General features: G+C 39.6%; 3 protein-coding genes across 3 annotated transcripts in view; 1 reads left to right on the forward strand and 2 right to left on the reverse strand.

Moving 5' to 3' along the window:
- The window catches only part of atp13a1 (ATPase 13A1), a 22,817-nt gene extending 19,213 nt beyond the window's left edge, over positions 1–3,604 (reverse strand). Inside the window, exons 1-5 of the mRNA XM_060897288.1 lie at positions 3,161–3,604; positions 1,171–1,260; positions 728–988; positions 490–645; positions 303–372 (exon numbers count right to left, since the gene is read on the reverse strand). Coding sequence (XP_060753271.1) covers positions 303–372; positions 490–645; positions 728–988; positions 1,171–1,260; positions 3,161–3,463 — 880 coding nt within the window. The 5' untranslated portion in view covers positions 3,464–3,604. The remainder of the gene's footprint in view (positions 1–302; positions 373–489; positions 646–727; positions 989–1,170; positions 1,261–3,160) is intronic.
- A 774-nt stretch (positions 3,605–4,378) lies between these two features.
- On the forward strand, positions 4,379–8,294 carry LOC132864169 (coiled-coil-helix-coiled-coil-helix domain-containing protein 5). Its single transcript, XM_060897454.1, has 4 exons — positions 4,379–4,490; positions 5,383–5,523; positions 6,229–6,380; positions 7,854–8,294. Coding segments are annotated over exons 1-4 (321 nt in total). The 5' UTR covers positions 4,379–4,488; the 3' UTR covers positions 7,880–8,294.
- Positions 8,295–12,974: 4,680 nt separating this feature from the next.
- The window catches only part of lmx1al (LIM homeobox transcription factor 1, alpha-like), a 29,925-nt gene continuing 18,899 nt past the window's right edge, over positions 12,975–24,000 (reverse strand). Inside the window, exons 4-9 of the mRNA XM_060897351.1 lie at positions 16,373–16,605; positions 15,949–16,112; positions 15,780–15,857; positions 15,569–15,689; positions 14,749–14,904; positions 12,975–13,814 (exon numbers count right to left, since the gene is read on the reverse strand). Of these exons, the coding sequence (XP_060753334.1) occupies positions 13,657–13,814; positions 14,749–14,904; positions 15,569–15,689; positions 15,780–15,857; positions 15,949–16,112; positions 16,373–16,605 (910 nt within the window). The 3' untranslated portion in view covers positions 12,975–13,656. The remainder of the gene's footprint in view (positions 13,815–14,748; positions 14,905–15,568; positions 15,690–15,779; positions 15,858–15,948; positions 16,113–16,372; positions 16,606–24,000) is intronic.

The raw sequence follows: 24,000 nt of genomic DNA on the forward strand, positions 1-24,000 counted from the left end.
GACACATGCAGGCACGTGCGCAGGCACGCGCACAGACACGCGCACAGACGCACGCGCACAGACACAGACGCACAGACACACGCGCACAGACTCACGAGGAAAGACGCAGACGCACGCGCAGACGCACGCGCACAGACGCACGCGCACAGACACACACACACGCGCACAGACGCACGCGCACAGACACACACGCACGCATAGAGACACACAGACAAACGCACAGACACACGCATGCACAAAGACACACGCACAGACACATGCACACAGACACACGCACAGACACACACTCCCATGATACTCACCGATTGAAACAATATCACCAGCAACAAGTTCATCACTAGATACAAGTCTCCATTTTCTGTTCCGGTAAACCTGAGGACCAAATGACACCCAAATTAAACATACTAAGGATGTCTGCTATAGATCAGTCATTAATATGTGAGGTACATTAATATAGGAAAAGCGCCTGAACTGAAGCACTGCCGATACCTGAATCATATAGGGTTTGTTCCCCATGCGCCGGATCTCGGACATGTTCCTCATCTGCTGCTGCACCAGAGACGCTTCAAAGGCGACGAGCATGAAGAGGGTAAAGACGCTGTAGTACCAGTACTCATCCAAACACCACAGCCCCACGCAGAACACCTGGGCAACAAGAAGAGGTGTGAATTTACACACTATAAACAAACAACAAATAGAAAGAACGACAATGACAACAAATTTTCACCTGGAAGACAAAGAACGGTGCAGTTGCTCTCTCCTTGAAGAGCTCCAGGAAGTCAGGCACCACCATCTCTGCGCGGTTCATCCCGTATTGTTTCTCTGCCGCCCGCAGATCCGGCTCCTCCTGATATCCTCTCCACGTTTGGAAATATCTCAGCGGCTGATCCACGGGGAAAGCCACGGGCAAGAAGAGCTTCCTGTGCCTGTCGAAAATGTAGCGGATCTTCTGGAACTCGAAGGACAGGACGTCTCGGGCTTCTTCGTCCTGACAAATAAATATATTGACAAGAAATACGATGCTAAGTTGCGATCTTACATCTTTAGTGCTTTTAATGCAAAACAAGCCGAACCTTCATCTATACTCCTGTCATTAAACATTAAACAGACCGAGTAGTCATTATTTCCTTGACTGCAGCATTAATCTTACAGAAGAATAAGAGGTCTCACCTTGTCTCTCTGCAGAGCTACGAGCTCAGCGGAACCATTGTTAGGGGTGGGGATTACTTTAGCCAGGGTCGCTTTGCTCGGATCGGGCTCCTGTCAGAAACACACAAACGGCGGAAGCAATTCAAACGCGGTGAGATTTACCCTTAACAGACTTTACATTATCGCACATATCATCTGACTGAATGGCAACACTACCAAACATTCCTGGGTAAGACGTGCATTAGACAAAAATAAACAGAGCAATTAAGACATGTTTCAGGACATCCATACTCTTCTAGGGAGGAAATGCTCTTAAATGACTGTTGTTTCAAGATATACAGAAATGTATTTCTTATTAATTGGCATGCTTAACATCAATTTTTTCCCCAAGATGAGGGACATGTCAAGTTGTGTGTGTGTTTAAAATGATTCAGATCAGCTGCTTGTAGTGTAGAAAAACATTTCTCCTAAAAAAAAAAAAAAAAAAGTTACATAATAATGTAATAAATAATACCATTTCCTCTGGGTTCATCCCTGTTGTCAAAAACATTCTACTAGATGGATCGTCTACACCAATACTGTCCCTGTGTGTGTGTGTGTGTGTGTGTGTGTGTTATTCCATGGAAAGGTCCCTGGGATAAACTCTGGGTCCAGAACCTCTCAGGATGCGATTTTGAGGCTCAGTTACATGCTACAGGTGTGATAGAATTGGATTAGAGCACAAAGGCAGTGAAGGTTCAGTGTTTAGTTAGAATCAGGAAGTTATGAGTTTGGGCCTTTTTGGACACTTAATTCTTCACTGCATTATCTTAAATTGAATTGTGTGTTGCTTTGGATGAACCCTTCTGTTATATATCAAATATATATATTATATATCAAATATATATATATATAAATAAAGAGAGAGAGACAGAGAAAGACAGACAGACAGAGAGACCGACAGACAGACAGACACACAGAGAGACCGACAGACAGACAGACACACAGAGAGACAGAGAGACCGACAGACACAGACAGATACACAGAAAGACCGACAGACACACAGAGAGACCGACAGACAGACAGACACACAGAGAGACAGAGAGACCGACAGACAGACCGACAGACACAGACAGACAGAGAGACCGACAGACACAGACAGACAGACAGACCGACAGACACAGAGAGACAGACAGAGAGACCGACAGACACAGAGAGACCGACAGAGAGACCGACAGACACAGAGAGACCGACAGAGAGACCGACAGACACAGAGAGACCGACAGACACAGACAGACACAGAGAGACCGACAGACACAGACAGACAGAGAGACCGACAGACACAGACAGACAGAGACCGACAGACACAGACAGACAGAGACCGACAGACACAGACAGACAGAGACCGACAGACACAGACAGACAGAGAGACCGACAGACACAGACAGACAGAGAGACCGACAGACACAGACAGACAGAGAGACCGACAGACACAGACAGACAGAGAGACCGACAGACACAGACAGACAGAGAGACCGACAGACACAGACAGACAGAGAGACCGACAGACACAGACAGACTCACAGAGAGACCGACAGACAGACAGACTCACAGAGAGACAGACAGACAGACAGACTCACAGAGAGACAGACAGACAGACAGACTCACAGAGAGACAGACAGACAGACAGACTCACAGAGAGACAGACAGACAGACAGACAGACAGACACAGAGAGACAGACAGACAGACACAGAGAGACAGACAGACACAGACAGACAGACAGACAGAGACCGACAGACAGACACAGAGAGACCGACAGACAGACACAGAGAGACCGACAGACAGACACAGAGAGACCGACAGACAGACACAGACAGTACAGTACATATAGCAGCAAACGGATGGAATTGTGAAAGTGTTTTTTGCACACGTCATTCTTAAATGTGCTGCTGCGGATGCAGTGCGATCTGATTATCTCTCTCTCTCTCACTCACACACACACACACACACACACACACACACACACACTACCTTGGAGCAGGTCAGCCAGCAGTGCGCGTGCACGGACCAGTACCCCGACAGCACGGTGAGGACGTGCGCGATCCCGATGGCGGCGAGCCCGAGCAGACCGGCCTCCGGATACTCCGCGGTGCCGTAAACAGCGACCCACACGTACAGCCAGCTGGGGTAAAGCAGCGCGGCGAACGGGAGCACGGTGCCGTGTAGGAGCCGCGGCCTGCGCCGGTACAGAGACACGGAGTTCACCAGCTCGTCACTCATAACGCTGTCCGTGCTGTGGTTCATGTACTGTTCTTTATTATTAACCTCCACCATTGTGACTGAACCCGCCTCCACCCGCTGATCTCCACTTTCTCCTCAATGTCCCACAAACACTTTATCACCAATCTGTCCGGTTACTGTAGAGGTTTAAATATAACACCAGCAGCAACCGCACACACACGCCAGCTTCCGCATACGCAAGCACGCAGCTCCAAGACGACACCTCCGGTAACGTACTCGGTTGTCCGGAAGTCCTAAACATACAAAATAAATAGAAACACGAAAAGAATCGTACAAAGCTTAATTATTTTTCTTTAAAAGAAATAAATTGAAAAACAAACAAACAAACAACAAAATAATAAATAAATTGATAATAATAATAATTATTAACAATAATAATAACAACAATAATAAATAAAATAATAACAATAATAATAACAACAATAATAAATAAAATAATAATAATAATAATAAATAATAATAATAATAATAATATTTGACAACAACAACAACAACAACAATAATAATAATAATAATAAATAATAATAATAACAATAATAATAATAATAATCTGATAGGATGTTACACACTTTAACTGTTTTAATTAATGTATCTGCTCTCATTTATTCTGTACGTATAATATTAGTCGCATTAATAACGTGTTATTTTTAAATGAAAGGTTACAGGAAATTCGAGGGAAAAAACTCATTGGCTCTGTTCATTAGCTAAGGTTTTACTGTACAAATTCAAACAACGTGTCGAATTTCGTCACAGGACGTTTGCCAAATAATAACGTATTAATAACTCTTTGTTTTGTATCGATTTGTTAAAATATATTTTTTTAGCATTTGTTCAAGAATAATTTACGACAGACATGATTCGTTCTCCTGTATTAAGACCCACCTCTTTGTTTTGGTTGACATCCAGCTGACCAGTAGAATTACAGATTTGGAAATATCTAGCTGACCAATCAGAAACGTCGGAAGAAGGAAGCGTGTAGTAGAGCCGGTTGACTTTCACATGTGCATGTAAACCGTTCAACCTTCATTCCTGTGCTGATTTCAGTTAAAGCGTCAACCATGTAAGCTATGGCTATTTAATCCTTTCTGTCTTTTACAGCCTTTACACATTGTAAATGATCCATGCTTCTTGTATATGTGCACATGTTTATCCACTATGACAGTATACAGCTTCATTATAGTATCATATTGTGTTGTCTTTAATGATTTTATCATTATTATTTTATTTTGTTTTACAGGATGCTTGACTAAAAAAATTTCAAATGGTTTCCAACATGCTACCAGACATTAATAATAGGTTACAGGCAATTGTTTAAAATCCCCCTTTAACCTTCCACCTTTAAAGGAAAACTACAACTTGTAAAGCATTAAATTTGTCTATATCTTAATTAATTATATTATAGTGATGTGGGATTCTGGTGCTAAATTGTTATGTGTTGCTGTAATATTTTGAGTAGTGAGAAGTTTGCACTTGCACATCTTGTACATCTTGCACTAAAGTTGGATCTAATCTAATCTAATCTAACATAATCTAAGTTTGCATTATTCTAATCTGCTGTCGTCACAGAATGACATTGCTAGCGGTTACAATGGCATTTATAATAGAAGAAAAAAGGATCCCGAATATCGGGAATAATAGTGTTAATTATATTTATATTATATAATAATTAATAATAATAAAGTCTAAGTGTCTCTTTTCCTCATTCGTTATTTTCCAGTGATGATTAACGCCATGTTAATGAATTGTAGAAGTGGTCCCAGTGTGTACCTTGTACATTACAGCGAGATGCTGAGTTACAGGAGAGACTGGATTTGTGATCTATGAGTCGACAAGGTGTAAGCATGAATGTTGAAGACGCAGAAGTCAGACAGCTAGCACTATGCAGATTGTTCAGGGTCTGTTCTTCCTGCCAGTTAACACGTTTGTTCATTTTAGTGTGACTTTCCTTGCAGGCAGGCAGCAATGGACATTACAGCTAAATTCTGTCAGAAGGAGATGGAGGAGTACGGAGCCTGTGTGGCCTCTAATCCGTCTACATGGCAGGAGCAGTGTCACCACCTGAAGGTGAAGGTGGCACAGTGTACCTCTTCTCAGTACGTCTACACCAGAAATCCTTCCCCAAGCATCAGCATTTCATTTAGTAGTTAGTCCTGCGATACACAGGCATATTTTCTATTAATTGTAGGATGTTTTAAGATTAAATAAAGGCAAATGATTAAGCGCTCTACTAATTTTTTTCAGTTTAACAACCACTGAAAATGTTCAGTATTAAACAGAACACTGGTAAAGACTGTTTTCTTTGCTCTATATCCACTCGTCAGACTGCATGAATTAATAAATACATACCTGCAGCAGTGCAGCATGGGATACATGAGATATTCCAAAAAATAAATTTAGAGTGACAGAATTCAGCACTATATAGGAATTTGGACCATTTTTTTAATCCCCCTAAAAACTGTGTTAATGCTTCCACTGAATCATTAACACAATACCCTACAAAGTAAAGTGTTGTGGGACATTAGGAAGATATTTTACTCATTCAGAAATGACGGAGGTGGGAGACGGGGGCTGAGAGACCGTACAGAGCCACGGTCCGTGAAGTGTGGGTGGGGTTGTGGAGGGGTAGAAAGGGTTGTTTAGTCACCTGTAATAAATATCATCGTCAGTCTAATGTCCTGATTAATGTGGTAGGTGTGTCTGGTCTTCTGTCGACTCAGTATATATGCAATCAGGCTTCACAATTGACATGAGAGCTTTCAGATTTGTGTCATCTTGTTTCTCGTCATTTCCTGATGTAGTCCAGTGATCAGGAAGATCAGGGCAGACTGTGCCGGAGAGTTTGCAGAGTTTGAGCGCTGCCTGAGGGAAAACCAGTCCTCGGCTCAGGCCTGCTCATCACACGTGGCACGCTTTCTGACCTGCGCCAACACTGTGGACGTTACAGGATTAGGTAATCATTACTGCCATCATCACTAAGTAGTGTTTCACGTCATGTGCTGAATTATTCTCACACTTCACAAAAGCGTTTGACCAGTAATAGACTTTTTTGGGCTTCATAAAGTGTTTCCTAACCCCCACAAGTAGGACAGACGCTTTTTCTTTTGGGTAACAAAATTATTGGCACCCCCATTGTATTTTATAATGCTACATCCTCAGATCTTGTCAAAGGATTTGGACAATAACAACAACAAAAAAAATTACATACAGTACTGTGCAAAAGTTTTAGGCAGGTGTGAAAAAAATGCTGTAAACAAAGAATGCTTTCAGAAATATAAATAATGAATGTTTATTTCTGTCAATTTACAAAATGCAAAGTGAGCAAACAAAAGAAAAATCTAAATCAAATTAATATTTTGCTTTCAAACCAGCGTGAAGTGATGGCACGACCCCCACAGAGCGCTGATCTCAACATCGTCGAGTGTGTCTGGGATTACATGAAGAGACAGAAGGATGTGAGAAAGCCGACATCCACAGAAGATCTGTGGTTAGTTCTCCAAGATGTTTGGAACAACCTACCAGCCGAGTTCCTTCAAAAACTTCTGTGCGAGTGTAGCTAGAAGAATTGCTGCTGTTTTGAAGGCAAAGGCAAAGGGCTCTCACAGCAAATATTGATGTGATTTAGATTTCTCTTTTGTTCATTCACTGCATTTTGTTCATTTATGAAAATAAATGTTTAATACTTCCATTTTTGAAAGCATTCTTTGTTTACAGCATTTTTTTTCACACCTGCCTAAAACATTTGCACAGTACTGTATATATTCAATTGGTTGAAAAACAATTGCCATAATTACTAATATTAATTATTAGTAGGATTTTAGACAGGGGGCCACGGTGGCTTAGTGGTTAGCACGTTTGCCTCACACCTCCAGGGTCAGGGTTCGATTCCCGCCTCCACCTTGTGTGTGTGGAGTTTGCATGTTCTCCCCGTGCCTCGGGGGTTTCCTCCGGGTACTCCGGTTTCCTCCCATCCATGTCCAAAGACATGGATGCATGGTAGGTTGATTGGCATCTAAGGAAAATTGTCCGTAGTGTGTGATTGCGTGAGTGAATGAGAGTGTGTGTGTGCCCAGTGATGGGTTGGCACTCCGTCCAGGGTGTATCCTGCCTTGATGCCCGATGACACCTGAGATAGGCACAGGCTCCCCGTGACCCGAGGTAGTTCGGATAAGCGGTAGAAGATGAATGAATGAATGAAAAAGATTTTAGACCTAATTCATTTAGAATATTTTCCCACTAAATGTTATTTGGGGGTGTTAATAATTTTGCAGTTGCAGTTTTTGAGTGCCAATAATTTTGGATCTGACTGGATGGTGGCAATAGGAAACAGAATGTGTAAAAACTCTGCGACTCCAGAGAATATATGCGAATGTTGTAAGGTAGAAAAATCCAGAAACTAATGAAAGTGTGTTTATTTTCTCTGCAGTGAATCCAGAATCTCCGCCCACATAAAACCCAACCAGAAACCTTCTTCCATCACCGTGGGATTAAGGCAATGGCTATATTAACTTCAGACGGTTTTACTTGAACACATTTCATATTCACACACACACACACACACACACACACACTGTCATTTTGTAATAAACGTTGCCAACTGTACAGAAAGACGACAACAAGCCGTGAGATGCCGCGAGTCAGGAAACTGATGTCAGCTGCTTGTACAGTTCATCTTTATAAATATTTTTTTAATAAGAACTTGCAGATCTCAACATGTTTAAAGTGACGTTAGGTGTCTAAATAAAATCTCTTTTGTTCTGAACAAACGTAGTGAAGCATGGTTGTGGTAGCATCGCGTTGAGACTTACTCGTGACTGACGTATGGTGGACAGCCTCCTCTAGGCAGACTGATGAGGATCTCTTTTATTATCGAAGCCTGATTGTAAAGTCTTCTCTCCTGGTTCTTCCAGGAACAGACATATATCTACATGTACTCAGTTTAACATCACGCAGGTTGAATCCGTTCAAATCATATTTAATCTCTTTGTCATGGACCAGTTGCACAGTGATGTGGTGAATATTTATCTGTTGTACTTGTAACGGGGGGCACGGTGGCTTAGTGGTTAGCACGTTCGCCTCACACCTCCAGGGTTAGGGGTTCGATTCCCGCCTCCGCCTTGTGTGTGTGGAGTTTGCATGTTCTCCCCGTGCCTCAGGGGTTTCCTCCGGGTACTCCGGTTTCCTCCCCCGGTCCAAAGACATGCATGGTAGGTTGATTGGCATCTCTGGAAAATTGTCCGTAGTGTGTGATTGCGTGAGTGAATGAGAGTGTGTGTGTGCCCTGTGATGGGTTGGCACTCCGTCCAGGGTGTATCCTGCCTTGATGCCCGATGACGCCTGAGATAGGCACAGGCTCCCCGTGACCTGAGGTAGTTCGGATAAGCGGTAGAAGATGAATGAATGGATGAATGAATGTACTTGTAACAGATTTAATGTACTGATGGGATATTCGATGTAAATTCAGGACGTTAAATCCTTTTGGTTAGAAAACTAGAAAAAGTCGACGGGAGTGAATACTTATTCACGGCACTGTGTTCATTGATCAGAACACGCATAGACTTTCTTAAGGCTCTTGTTCGAGTAATAATGATATGCAAGATTTGCTGAGCTTGAAGCCACTGTTTAGGGAAAACAACTCAAAATCTAAACCAATACTCAGGTATTAGGAAAAAAATAAATAAAGAGTGTAAAGGTAATTTGACAAAAAATAGATAATCAGTTTGTACATATATATTTAAATGATATGGCTAAATATTGGAAATGTAATCCGTATCCGCTCTCCGTATCGTAATGAAGCTGTGATGTAGTCAGTGTTTGTTATAGGATTTAAAAGACATAAAGGTCTGATTCAGTCATTATCCTTCTTCGTGATGTTTAAAGACACCGCCGTTAATCTTTAACAAGCTACGCAATATATTTATTCAGATCTCTCCAATCAGGATTGAGGAGTTTTTTTCGGCCCGGTTCCTCGTGGCTCTTTTTTTTCCCTCTCGTCTGAATCGCTGTATAATATTAAACTAAGGAATGTGTGACTTCTCTCCCTCATACCGTGTCTAGCTTCCCGCTGGCAGAAGAATAAAAAGAGCGAAAGAGGGGGAGATCTTATGGCTTAGTACATGCCTTTGACCACTGACGGGATGAGTGGGAGGACAGGAACACGCTGACTAACACGCCTGACAGGGTTGTTTGTGTTATTTCTCCCTGATTATTGGCTCAGTCAGATGTTAAGAGCAGCCATATGTGACCTTCCTCTAGGCCATGTTCTTGTTTTCTTATTCTTCCTTAATTTTTTTTTTTTAATAAAGAAAACAAAAAACCACCCTCATGACAATCCCAGATCCAAAAGCACCGGTTTAAAGAGGTTTAAAATTGTATGGAGTGCCAATAATTTTGCACCATATGATTTGCATTGGCAGTTTTTGTTTCTGTGCAAATCACTTAGCGTTTTTACCTTAAATCCGTCCCAGCTCCAAGAAGACATGATGATTTCTTGATGGCTTTAAGGGGTGCAGATATTTTTACACCCTAGAGTTTACGTTACAATAAAGTCGTAAATGTCGTTTCTTCAGTTTGAAGTGTTGCGTAATTATCTGTAACGTTTGTACTTTTTTTTTTCATTTTAACCCGATAACAATCCCAGATCCAAGAAGATGATTTAAAGTTCTTAAGGACTGCCAATGATTTAATTAAAGATGTTTTCTTCTTACGGTTCAGTAATCTCTAATTCTCTGTAATGACTGTAGAACTGTTTACACAGAGGCCATGCATTTACAATGGTTTAGGGGTCATTTGTGTTACCTCGGGTGTGTGTGTGTGTGTGTGTGTGTGCTTTTTTTTGAACTGCTTGCAATGTTTGTCCAATTCCCCCCCCCCCACCTCCCGTGTCTTAAAGGCTGCATCTCTATCATGTCTTGAAGACTCAGTAATCAAGGAGACATGATCATATTGACAACAAAAGCACTGATTATATTGTAAAGGTGAAAACACAATACACAGTAACCACTTGAACAGATCACAAAAAAAACCCCAAAAAAAACAAAAAATTAAACGAATTGTGCTGTCAGTTCTGTGCTGTTTCAGCAGATACCCTGATGATAGAGTCCAGAATCACAAGGAACAGTGGCCTTGATATCCCTGGTGTCAGATCTGATCACAGCTTCAGGCAGCTCGGCCTGTTTCGTATAACATCCACAGTCCAGAGGGCTGAAATAATAATAATAATAATAATAATAATAATAATAATAATAATGTTCTGTACATGTCATAAAATCTTTTTTTTTTTTTTTAAATAAGAAACGTCTCACGTGTACACACTGTACGTCATGCAGGAGAAAGCAACGAGATATCCAGCAGTATCATTATCATACAGAGGAACGGAGAGAGACAGTAGTGCTAATCGCAACCATATTAGTCATGATACAAATACGTTAAGCGCAGTAACATTAGAGCACGAGAACATTTAGCATCACACGGGCCACCCGGGAAACACCCCGGGGGCAGCATTACTTTTGAACACTAGGATTTAGGATGATGTGGATGCTGTAATAATGTAAACCCTGTAAACGCGAGACCCTGTTGGCAGTGTGATGAACCCTGATCGAATCCTGACCCTTACGCGTTCAAACCTCAGACGTGAGAATGAAACGAGCGCCGAAAAAAACTCTACGAACTCAGAGGATTTCCTTCACAAAACCTCAACGAAGTTTTTTTTATGTATTTATTTTTTCTATACTTTAGCATTATTTCCTTAGGCCAAAGCGTCAGAATTACCCTGTGTCTCAGTGTTATTAACATTCTACCTATTTATTAAAAGATTTCTTCGGACTAAAGCTCATCGTAGAAAAGTGCGACATAAACATTCTGATCTTTCTTAATAACTCAGCAAGAGAACGAAAGATGCTGAAAATAAAGACAGATAACTGATGAGGAAAGAAGAAGGTAGACAAAAGAGAAGAAGGGAACGGAGGTGAAAGAATAGAAACTGAATAAGATAAACTGTGGAAATGAGAGGAGCGGAGAGGAGACGTGGAAGAGAAAGACGGAGAGGAGATGAGAGGAGAGGAGACATGGAAGAGAAAGAAGGAGAGGAGATGAGAGGAGAGGAGACATGGAAGAGAAAGAAGGAGAGGAGAGGAGACATGGAAGAGAAAGAAGGAGAGGAGATGAGCGGTGGAGCAGAGAGGAGAGGAGAAGCGAAGAGAAGAGACAAGGAATGAAGAGAAGGAGAGAAGACAATTATAAAAAAGGGAGGACGAGACAAGGAGAGAAGATGAGCAGGTGAGACACAGAGGAGAGAGGAAAGGAGAAGAGAAGAAAGGAGGAGACAAGGAGAGAAGACAATGAGAAAAATGAGGAGGGGAGAAGAGACAAGGAGAGAAAAGGAGTTCACATACACTGCCAGCCTGCAGGTTTTAAAAAATTATTATTATTTTTTAAATATTTTTTATTTTACAGTTTAACTATTGTCACATAAATACATAAAATTAAGCTTTATCATCATTTTCATGTAAAACACTTTAAGGTTCATTATTTCAAACTGATGACTCCAAATGAAATAAAAAGTATTATTATTATTATTATTATTATTATTATTATTATTATTATTATTAAATCTTTGTTCTAACCGTCTTTTAATTAAGCGCTTTACCAAAGCTGCACTTTTTTTTTTCTAAGTTAATCCACAACAGGTTCATTTCATTGTTAGTGTTACACATTTACACTCTTTAGAGCGATCGAGATTGAAAAACTGAAATAAACAAAATAATAATAATTAAATACAATTTCGAAACTGCTCTCATATTTCTCACTTCACTTCTGTTATAATAATGAATTATATTAATAATTCTGTATTTATCTTCATTCCCATTTCAACCAAAACTACAAAGTACACACAGAGTTTCCCAAACCCTTCTGACTGGCAGCGTATGTGTTACAGACGGGAACAAATTCCAGCTTTTAATCGTTTAATCCCACGCAAGTTCACCTGACCCCGTATCACCGGGCGGATTTGTGTTGGCCTCGTCTTAATCGCTCTGGTATGCACCCTTTCCTTTTGCTCTCTGAACCCTACAGAGACTCCTTAAGACTCCGGTGTGCCGCTCGGTTTAGTCTTTCCCGTCCCTAATACTCATAAATAACATCATCCAAGGCCTGATAATTAAAGTGTAACAGCGTGAGGATAAGAGCGAGAACAAAAGGCTAGAATCTGAGGAAATTTTACTAAAAAGAAAGGACATTCATTCTTAAAAATGATTAAACACTCCTCTCTGGGTCTGATTTGCTGTTTGCCCTTAGAAATGATTCGACAGCCGAGTGCAGAAGTTTGTCCCCCCTCCATAAATCGAGTGGGAGCTGCATTGCTTTTCTTTTCTTTGCTTTTTTTTTTTTTTTTTTTTTTTTGTAAAATATTAACATAATGTGTTATTACGTATTAATAGAATTACCGCATGCCGAAACGTGGCAATTTATCTCAACATTATTTTAGAAATAATCTAAAAAAAAAAGGAATAAATAAATAAATAAATAAATGGACAAATGAAAAGCTGTTGAATGAAGTTGGAGGCAAAAAAGGGCACAGCGTGGGCATGCGAGCTAACAGTAAATATGTGTATCTGATGAGCCACCGGCGTTTGACTGTGAACATCCTAAACAACAAGATCGGATCATTTCCTTTCTGTAATAATTTGTCTTATTGCTGTACATTACTTTATTTCTTCATATGGACCTGAGGGTGTACAAACTTTTGCACTCAGTTGTAAATAAGATGTCGTTCTGATTTATACGTGATGATGTAGATGCAAGGTTTCCTATGCAAGATGTATTTACTTATTTATTTATTTGCAAATGACTGATTTGTGATGAACGATGAGGTAAAATGTTGGCAATCAGCTGCCTAACTGAATATACAGCATGCCTATGACGTAAATGTGTGTGTGTGTGTGTGTGTGTGTTGGTTTTATTAATAATGATTAAAGCATGAGGATACAATTATCGTATTCCTAGTCGAACCCTAAACCGCATCATTTCCTGTTTGCTGTTTAAATCATTATGTTTTGTTATTCCTACAGGACGGTGACTGACGTAAACTGGTGTGTGATTGCGAGATGAGAGATCCTGCAGGATTAGTTGGGCAAACACGCTGGGTTTTAGAGTGAAGGCTTTGTCTGTTTGTTTGCAGCTTCTCTTGTGGACTGCGGTGGAGTTAGTCTGGGGTCGGAGGTGAAGAGGGGTCACGAGGTGAAGTAGGAGTTCTGCATCGAATACAGGCGGTCAATGGGATTTCCCACGCGTCCAGCCAGCACCCCTCCCTCTGCTGTCGCCAAGAGACAATCGCCGAGGTGACCAAGGCTTCCATCGCTGTCCAAGTCGTGGAAAACGGCTTCCGAATCTGCGAGTAGGAAAAGTCAAGTTTATTTATCGGCTGCACGACACGTCGAGATGCGGTGGCTTGCAAAAGTATCTGCGCCCTAGAGCTGATCGGATTTTGTTAAAATTTACTTTGACTGAAAGAAAACATACAATGAAATGATGTGGATTTATCATCTGTAATTCAGACCGATCTGATACAGATAATGAAAAAAAAACGTTCAGTATATGTTGATTTTATAGTAATTACAGATGACATAGTAATGGCTTCCACACAGCTGATGTTAGTCTCTGTTAATAAAAAAAAAACTCAACGCATTTTAAGATTAAATGATGTTTTTCATTTCCTTTTTAACGTGTTAGAGATGACACTTAGTCTTATTAAGTAATGGTCAGAATTTCCCACTTATTTCTCACTTTCCCCTTATTGGAAAAATAAAACCTGAGCTAAAAAATAAATAAAAAAATAATAGTGTATTCCCAAACACCACCCCCCCCCTTTCCTGTAGAAAATGATGTGTTTATGTATCTATCAAAATGATTAGTTATTATATGAAAACGAGTTCAAACGAATTTTACAAAGATAGATTTTATTTCACATTAATGAACACATTCATTGAAGCAGGGAAAATAAATAATATCAGATGGAGGAAGTGGGCGGAGCTTCCGGGGGCATCAGCTATGTCAGTCATTCCAGATTCATCTGTCTGTTATATTTTTATTTATTTATTTTTTGGGTGGAAATTTTCAATAATTTAAAACAAAGGAATGAAATATTTATTATTCAAGATTCTGCACTATTTCTAGCTCCTCATTCAACGTGTGATATTGATCATGTACAGGAAGGTGTAACATGTCAATGGAAGTACAACAGACATAGAAAGTGTCTCTGTCCATGTCCATAAACACACACTCACACATATATAAATATATACCGTATGATTTGTGGATCGTACCGTACGGGTGCATCTGCTCAGGGCCTAGCTGTGGTGGCGTGAGTCCGTGCCGGAACTGCTCACCCCCGTACAGGTTTGGATCGAGAGCCAGGAGCTGCTGTCGTGGCAAGGAGGAGTACGAGAGCATGCCATCTAACCCGTGACTGCTCGAACCGTCTATGAGGAAACACAATGGCTTCTTAATACATAAAACTTCCTTTCCTCATCACCTGTGTACACAAAGTGTGCCTAAACATGTAGAAGGAAATCAAATAAAATTCCAAAAAAGTTTTCATTTTGTCCAGGTTTTGTTAAATTGCAATATTTAGTGCCTAGAATTCCATCCAAGTGTGTAGACAGAAAGTTTTGCTTCTCCTTAACTTTGCTAATATTCCTGCTTCTAAAGCAGCAGTGTGGATTTATCATTAGTGTTAACTCTTTTTTAAGAAACCTGTTATTAAAGCTTGATAATTTGTCATACAAACTCATCTACCTATCTGAGAGTTTGCGCTAATACTGATAACAGTGAACTAATCTTACTACTGCAGATTTCTGGAAGTTTTGGCACCTAGTTTTCACAATAGTTTCGAGTTAACGTAACGTCAACCTTGCTGTAAAATTGCTGTTGTATAAGAGAAATAAATGACTCCAAGATTATTGGAATGGGGGTAAGAAGTAACTCTGTTTCATGTCAGGATGCATCACACCACCGGGCTGTTGATTATATCCCATAAGAGCGCTGCCTGTAATTATGTTCTTTAATAAATATAATGTAAGCACAAAGTCTCCGAGTAACTTTAGCTAATTCACTCAACCAGACCAATCAAATATAACGTCTCACCCTCGCTGTCGTCGTTACTCAGTCGTCCTCCTCTGCTCGGACCCCTCCTGCTCCCGCCGATCTGCTCCTGCTCCTGCTGCTGCTGTTGCTGTTGCTGCTGCCTGCGAGCGATTTTCTTCATCTGAACACGCAACCAGACACAAAACCTAAACCACTGCTAAAAGGATTCATTCTATAAACACAAAGAGCTGATTTTTTTTTTTAGCTTTACCTTCGCTCTCTGGTTTTGGAACCAGACCTGGACGACTCTGACCGTGAGGCCAGTTTCAGCTGCTAAGGTCTCTCTCACCTGCAGGATGAACATATGATGTTAATGATTTAAAATAAATGCCCCCGTGCAGCATGTGTGTAGGTTTAAAGCTGATGGACCGATTGTTTACCTTTCTGCAGGGTTTGGAGGACACCTCGAAGGACGCCTTGAAGGCGCGACGCTGCTGCGTGGTTAAGATAGTGCGCGGCCGCTTGGATCTCTTGTGCTCTTTACTGTCCTCTCCAGCTTTTCCTCCCATGGTGCTGCTTCCACCTTCCTCATCCTCGCTCTTCACTGTATACGAGGAAGATAAATATAAAGAAGCGTGTTTTTTTTGGAATTGCAAAAGTTCAATCAGATTTTCTTTTCTGACACCTAAACACTGGGTATCAGCTGATATCGGCACCCATCTGATATTTGTCACTATAAAAACTACTAAGCTTTGAAATGACTTTCATTTAGGTAAAAGGTTCTAAAATGACTCCAGTCTAAATCTAGTGTTCCAGAGTTCCTGAAAAGGTTCCTGGCTTGCTGTAAAAGGTTACTGTTTTCACCTGACTCGGTGGGGGCGGGGCTGATAGCAGCGAGCATCTCTCTCTCCTTCTCATAATCTCCACGGCACAGCAGCTGACCTTCCTTCAGCACAAACTCATCACCTCTCTGGAGCCGGCGCTCGCACTCGCAGCAGCTGAAGCAGCCCAGGTGATACACCTGCCCCAGCACGCGCATGATCAGCTCCGAGCGACCAATCACCTGCAGGCATGCGCTGCATTTCCGCACAAACAACCTACAGCCGCGCGTACACACACAAACAAACACAAACTAGACATTACAAGGTGTTTGATGGATATTCAAAAGAAACAAAAACAAACAAACAAACAAAAAAAAATGTCTTTCATATATTTCACAACACTTTATATTTCAATAACAAACCCTAATGTTTTCTACTGTAACTTTTTTTTTTAGTTTCTCCTAGTTTACACAATATAAAAGTTAACACAAAGTCAGCTAGACCTCTTAATTCTTCTTTATTTATTTTTGTTCCCTAAATAAAGTACTATATAAATAAATAAATACATAAATAAATAAATAAGTGCTTGGTTAATAGCGAGCCAACATTAGCTAACGTAAACAGCCGTCAGATTAGCAAGGCAAATAAAACTACTAAAACTACAATTTAGCAGAAAATCTTGTAACAAGGCAAAAATAATGACCTCATTATGGAAAAACAAGAATATTCGAACGTTGAAAAAGAACTTATTAAACACAAACAAGCAATCAAGTAGGAAAATAGCTAGCTAGCTACGCAGGATACCGCTCATTTAAGCTAACAGAGAAGAATCGTTATATACATGTATATATGTAAATATATGTATGTATGTAAATATATGTATATATGCAAATATATATATATAAGAGGAATAAGTTCAGTTCAGTTCAAGATCTCATCATGATCTCGATTATTTAAAATAAGAACATCTCTGAAAATGATATACAAGAACACTGTCTACGTTTTCAGCCTCTTTTTACAAGCATCCATGATATCGATAAATATAATATATCGCATATCTGATAAATGACACACGATTGTCTTGTGTACACGGAAATGTAGAAAGTCTGTGCAGTGTTTTAGTTTAGACACTAGGGGGCAGCACTTATCAGTAAGATACACTGAGACACTATAACCATAATGTATGAATTTATTTAACCTGGTGTTGTGTATTGAAGCTGTTCTACATATTCTAAAGCTGGTAAATAAACAAATATGTTAAGAGCATGTTCATTAATATGTCTCATTAATTTCGCAACTTTTGCATCAAGACACACATTCAAGTCTTGAGAAAGACATCACTGAACCATGTATAATGACAGCACAGACTTATTTTCTGAACATAACTCATATACGGCAAACATATACAATTGTTAAAAAGAGATCCTTATTCCTGAAAAGACAACCCGCAGAAAGCATTTAGAGTGACAGCAATTACATCAGAGAAGTGTTTGATTCTCGATTCTGATTGGTCCGAAGGTGTCGAATAAACCAGCAGCATGGTTTGTATTGAATGCTCTCGCTCTAATACGATATCACTTCTATAGTAACAATGTACACAAAGACTTCACATAAACAGATTGGAAAGCAATGTGTAGTTGTGGATATAGTGAGAAGACTTTTATTTTGCTTTTTTAGAAGGAGACTCCAGTGTCAGTTGTTGACAGGAGTTTGGATGAAATGTAACATGATGCATTTAAAAAAATATATAAATAAAATAAATAAATAAAAGTGTTTTTAGTTTGGATTACACAAAACTGCTTTTAAACTGGTATTAAAGGAATAAAAATCCTCGGACGGAGGATGTGGTGTCATACTTCAGGGTGATAACAATCTTTGATCCATCTTTGTCTTTTATTATTTTCTTTAGTTAGCATAGTTTTATTAAAACTGCTTGAAGACAAGTTAATCATTAATTAATTAAGCTTTAGTTTAGGAAACCATCAACATCCAATTTACGCTTCATATATCAAGGACCCCTACTTTGATAATCTTCACTTTTTTTTTTTTTACCTTTCACCCCATAAAAGTCAATTCTTATTTAAAAGTGCATTTCATTCGTGCTTAAATTCTTCATAAATCCCTCATTCTTTTCCTGTCCGTGCCCTCCCTCCTTTTGTTAGTATTTTCTGGCAAAATTGCCCCGTCCTCCCTCCTCGCTCCCTCCCTCTCTCCCAGTGCAGCTCAGCTCGGTGAAACTAATAAAGACAGGATTAATTAGATTGTTGTTTAAACAGTGCGATGCCCAGACAGACGCTATAAACTCATAAACGAGGATTGAGAATAGCATGGGGTTAATCTCTCCTCTCTCTTTTTTCCACACACTCAAATAAACAGAGCATTTCTCTTGCTCTTTCGTTCGTACACATCCTGCACACACACACTCAAACACACACACACACACATATGCTTACACAAACAAACACAATGCACAGGGAACACCTAAATACGTTCACTTGCATCGACAGGCATATGCATTCGTGTGTGTGTGTGTTTTTGTGTGTGTGTGTGTGACTACTTGCACACATTTAGACACATGCCCAAGCATAAGTGATAACTACAATCACGTGATGTTACTTTATCCCATCCATTGGCATGTGCACTGTCACTACTTTGCACAAAAAAATATAAAACAAAAATTGAACACTGAAAGTAATAAGAAACCCAAGAGAAACTTTTCTTTTTATATGTGAGAGCTTCTGCAGAAGAAAAGGCAATAACCTGAGCGAGCAACATATAATGAAGAGCACTGAGATGAAAAACATTTTCAACTAAACAAGATTCTATTGCAGAGGGCCACCAGGAGGAACGGGTGTGTACGTTTGTGTGTGTGTGTGAGTGCGTGTGTGTGTGTGAGAGAGCGTGTGCGTGCGGGTGTGTTCTCCAGAACTCTCGCTGAGTGAGATGAAGGTGTTATTCCCTAAATCTGGTGAAGGGAGAGGCAGCCAGGTCTGTACATAAAGGCGTCTGATCTGCGTGGACGTGATGATCCTGTCCGAAACGCAGCTGCTACAGCTAATCTGTCTCAATCCATCTGCCAATTGCGCCAACAAAAATTACACCTACTTAACACACCCATACCACAGACACTGAGCCCTCTTCACAGTCACCCTGAGCAACAGATCCACAGATCAGAATCACCAAACCAAATAAGCGCATGGGAGACTGGGAATGATGGGACGGACGAATCGGGCGTCGCCACCAGATACGATGATGATAACAAATGACATTTCATCTCCTCGTGTGTCTTGCTGTCAGGCAGACAGTCTTGTGGGAGCAGATGCCATTCAAGATGTAAAGGCTTCATAAAGCAGTCAATACTTGAAAAAAAAGAAGCATGCACATAGTCAGTGGTAGTCCAAATGCCTTGGGGAGACAATATCGCTCAGTGTTCAGTGGTATGAGTAGATAGTGAGTAATTTCAAATGTTATTCATCTAGCATTCAGTAGTACTCAAAAACATTCAGTAGGATGATAGTACTCAAATAGTTTTCAGTAGTAAATAGTACTCAATTAGCACTATTCATCTAGCAGTCAGTAGTATTTAAAGCATTCAAAACTATAATAGTACTTAAATTGTATTCAGCAGTAGAATTGTCAGTCAGTAGTACTCAAAATCAGTCATATTGACTTAGATAGTAGTCAAATACTATTCATCAAAAAGTCCATAGAATTTAAATAGCGTTCAGTAGTAAATAAATACTCAGATAACATTTATATGGCTTTAAATAATACCCAAACACTATTTATTTAGCAGTCAGTAGTATTCACAAACATTCAGATGTCAACAGTACTCAAATAGAATTTGTATACTACTCAGAATCTTTATACTTTATATTTTGGTAGTAAAATAGTGATGAGGATTTAATAGCATTCGAATATTATTAATAGAGTACTCAAATAGCCGTCCAGGGTGTATCCTGCCTTGATGCCCGATGACGCCTGAGATAGGCACAGGCTCCCCGTGACCCGAGGTAGTTCGGATAAGCGGTAGAAGATGAATGAATGAATGAGTACTCAAATAGCATTTATACAGCAGTCAGTAGTACTAAAATACCATTCATATAGCTGTCAGTAATACTCGAATAACATTCATACAGCAGTCAGTAATATTCAAATAACATTCATACAGCAGTCAGTAGTACTCAAATAGCATTCATAGAGCAGGCAGTAGCACTCAAATAACATTCATACAGCAGTCAGTAGTACTCAAATAGCATTCATACAGCAGTCAGTAGTACTCAAATAACATGTAGAATAGCAGTCAGTAGCACTCAAATAGCATTCATACAGCAGTCAGTAATACTTAAACAGCATTTATACAGCAGTCAGTATAACTCAAATAGCATTATACATCAGTCAGTAATACTCAAATAGCATTCATACAGCAGTCAGTAGAACTCAAATAGCATTCATACAGCTGTCACTAGCACTTAAATAGCATTCATAGAGCAGTCTGTAGTACTCAAATAACATGTATAATAGCAGTCAGAAGCACTCAAATAGCATTCATACAGCAGTCAGCAATACTCAAATAGCATTCATACAGCGGTCAGTAATACTCAAATAGCATTCATACAGCAGTCAGTAGTACTCAAATAACCTTTAAACAGCAGTCTTTAACTTTCATACAGTAGTCAGTAATATTCAAATAACATTCAGACAGCAGTCAGTAGTACTCAAATAGCATTCATACAGCAGTCAGTAGCACTCAAATAACATGTATAATAGCAGTCAGTAGCACTCAAATAGCATTATACATCAGTCAGTAATACTCAAATAGCATTCATACAGCAGTCAGTAGAACTCAAATAGCATTCATACAGCAGTCTGTAGTACTCAAATAACATGTATAATAGCAGTCAGAAGCACTCAAATAGCATTCATACAGCAGTCAGCAATACTCAAATAGCATTCATACAGCGGTCAGTAATACTCAAATAGCATTCATACAGCAGTCAGTAGTACTCAAATAACCTTTAAACAGCAGTCTTTAACTTTCATACAGTAGTCAGTAATATTCAAATAACATTCATACAGCAGTCAGTAATACTTAAATAGTTTTCATATAGCAGTCAGTAATACTGAAATAACATTCATACAGCAGTCAGTAGTACTCAAATAACATGCATAATAGCAGTCAGTAGTACTCAAATAACATGCATAATAGCAGTCAGTAGTACTCAAATAACATGCATAATAGCAGTCAGTAGTACTCAAATAACATTCATACAGCAGTCAGTAGTACTCAAATAACATGCATAATAGCAGTCAGTAGTCCTCAAATAGCATTCATACAGCAGTCAGTAGTACTCAAATAGCATTCATACAGCAGTCCGTAGAACTCAAGTACCAGTCAGTTATTCTCACATAGCAGTCAGTAATGCTCAAATAGGCAAGAATGGTAGTTAAATAGCAGTCAGCAGAACTCATATAGCAGCCAATAGACCTCAAATATCAGTCAGTAGTACTCATATTTGAGCCACCACCATTGAGTAGTACTCAAACAGCAGCCAGTAGTATTCATAAATCAGTCAAATAATACTCAAATATAACTCAGTACCTCTCATATAGCAGTAGCTTCTACTCAAATAGCACTTAGTACTCAAATACATTGTGGTCATATAACTAACAATAACACTCCAATAGCTTTCATATAGCATTCATACAGCTAATACTGAAGTATCAGTCACATAACAGTCAATAGTACTTAATCCGGCTTTATTTAACAGTCAAGACTCCTCATGTAACATTCCTATAACAGTCAATAGTACTTTTTCAGGTAGGAGTCATATAGCAGTCATTAGTCAAAGAGCTAGTCTATCCCAGTATCATTCACCTGGGATAGTCGAAACTATTTAAATAGCAGTCATTTAAGTCATTGTTACCCAAAATAACATTCATATAAAAAGCAACAGTAAATCCTAGAGTCACAGTAAATCCTAACTAATGATTTGTGAATGATTCTACTTTGAATCACTTGGCTTACCTCAAGAATATCTGATTGGCAGCGATACAGTAGGACGATGTATGCAGTGTAACAACACAGAATAAAGGGAAGCGAATCATAGTAAATGAAGTACCCTGTCATTGTGCTTTACTCCTGAGGTTTCAGGTTGTGTTCAATCACTCATCACAGCTTTGATCTCTCAGGAGTGAAGGGGTTAACCGTCATTATGACCTCTGGGAAAGAGGGACCGAAACTCAACTTACCCAGACACCGAGGTAGGCGCACGAGCCGACATATTGTCCTTCTGATAAATCTTAACAAAAATCGGAGATGAGTTTTGGTGTGGGTGGCTTCTCCACGCGTGTACACACATTAGGACGTCTTGAAGAAAGGTTTATGCACCGTTGGAAATATTGAGCTCTTTTGTGCTGGTGAATTTGTGTATATATTAAGAATCGATATGTAAATCATGCATGTAAATATAATTGCATGGTTTATATTGGTGTGTGTCTGTCTATGTGTGTGTGTGTGTGTGTGTGTGTGTGTGTATGTGTGTGTGTGCGCGCGTGTATGAGCGGATATTGCTGTGAAGCAAGGTGGCTCAGCGCCAGGGTTCAGTAATCACATCATCTCCCTTTATTAAATCTCAGTGCACTGCTTCTGCGTTATTAAAATCTCCCAGCATTCCCCACTACTCTCGCCTGCTACACTCCCTAACACACGCGCACACTCACACACACACACACACACACACACACACACACACACACACAGAAACGCAAATATCCTCAAAGATAATATGCAGACACCAACAGGTAGATGATAAATGTATATATCATTCCTCTCACTGTCAAATACGAGGTCAGAGAGAATAACGGACAGCGATTGGCGGTGACATTTTTTGTTTTTTATTAAAACTACTCTCTGGGTAAATGTGCACATCCATGGAAATGTACATTTAGCAATGAATCTTAATGCCTGTTTGACTTGTAATGAGGTGAATGATTCTTAATATGCAGCACAAAGTAGGATATGAAAAACAAGTGAATTTCTAACCTTTACGGCATGTAATGTAAAGTGGGCGTGGCTAAACTCAGGTAACATTTGCGTAAGTAAGAGCAAGCAGTCAAAAGGCTGATCGAATCAATGTGGCCTTGGGTTTGAAATGAGTAACGAGTATAACGATTCGGTTCATAACTCTAAGTTACGAAGCCTGAGCAAACTAGCATAAAAAAAAACTAAAAATAATAAGCAAGTGAAAGCTAGCCTAGTAAGAGCAAGCCAAGTGATGAGCAAGTCTTCTGACACGGATTAATTAGCATGTGAAAGCTAGCAAGTGGAAGCTAACCTAGCAAGGATAGTTCTATCAAGCAACTGAAATTCATGTTTTTTTTTTTTTTATTATTTTATTTTTTTACCATAGATGAGTTTATTTTGGCTTGAGTCTGGTACAGAATGATGACAATCAAGACATGTTAGTTAGAATATTAGACCACACCCACTTTATCGTTCCAGGATCAGTTTGATTAGCAAATTCAAATCTCATTTCTATCTTGTTTGGATTTTTTGTTTTAATACAACAATCAAGTTGAGTATCGTGGAAATGTTCAGTTCTATTTAAAATTAAATGAGAAAATCATGTGACAATTACGTTTCTGTTATGCTAAATAATAAGTATAAAT

The sequence above is a fragment of the Tachysurus vachellii genome, chromosome 21 (genome assembly GCF_030014155.1).
Source record: "Tachysurus vachellii isolate PV-2020 chromosome 21, HZAU_Pvac_v1, whole genome shotgun sequence".
NCBI classification, from domain to species: Eukaryota; Metazoa; Chordata; class Actinopteri; order Siluriformes; family Bagridae; genus Tachysurus; species Tachysurus vachellii.

Coding starts and splice junctions, on each gene's coding strand:
- LOC132864169 (XM_060897454.1), top strand. Junction 5,524..6,228: donor GCACAGTGTACCTCTTCTCA/GTACGTCTACAC, acceptor TTCCTGATGTAG/TCCAGTGATCAGGAAGATCA. Junction 6,381..7,853: donor TGTGGACGTTACAGGATTAG/GTAATCATTACT, acceptor TTTTCTCTGCAG/TGAATCCAGAATCTCCGCCC.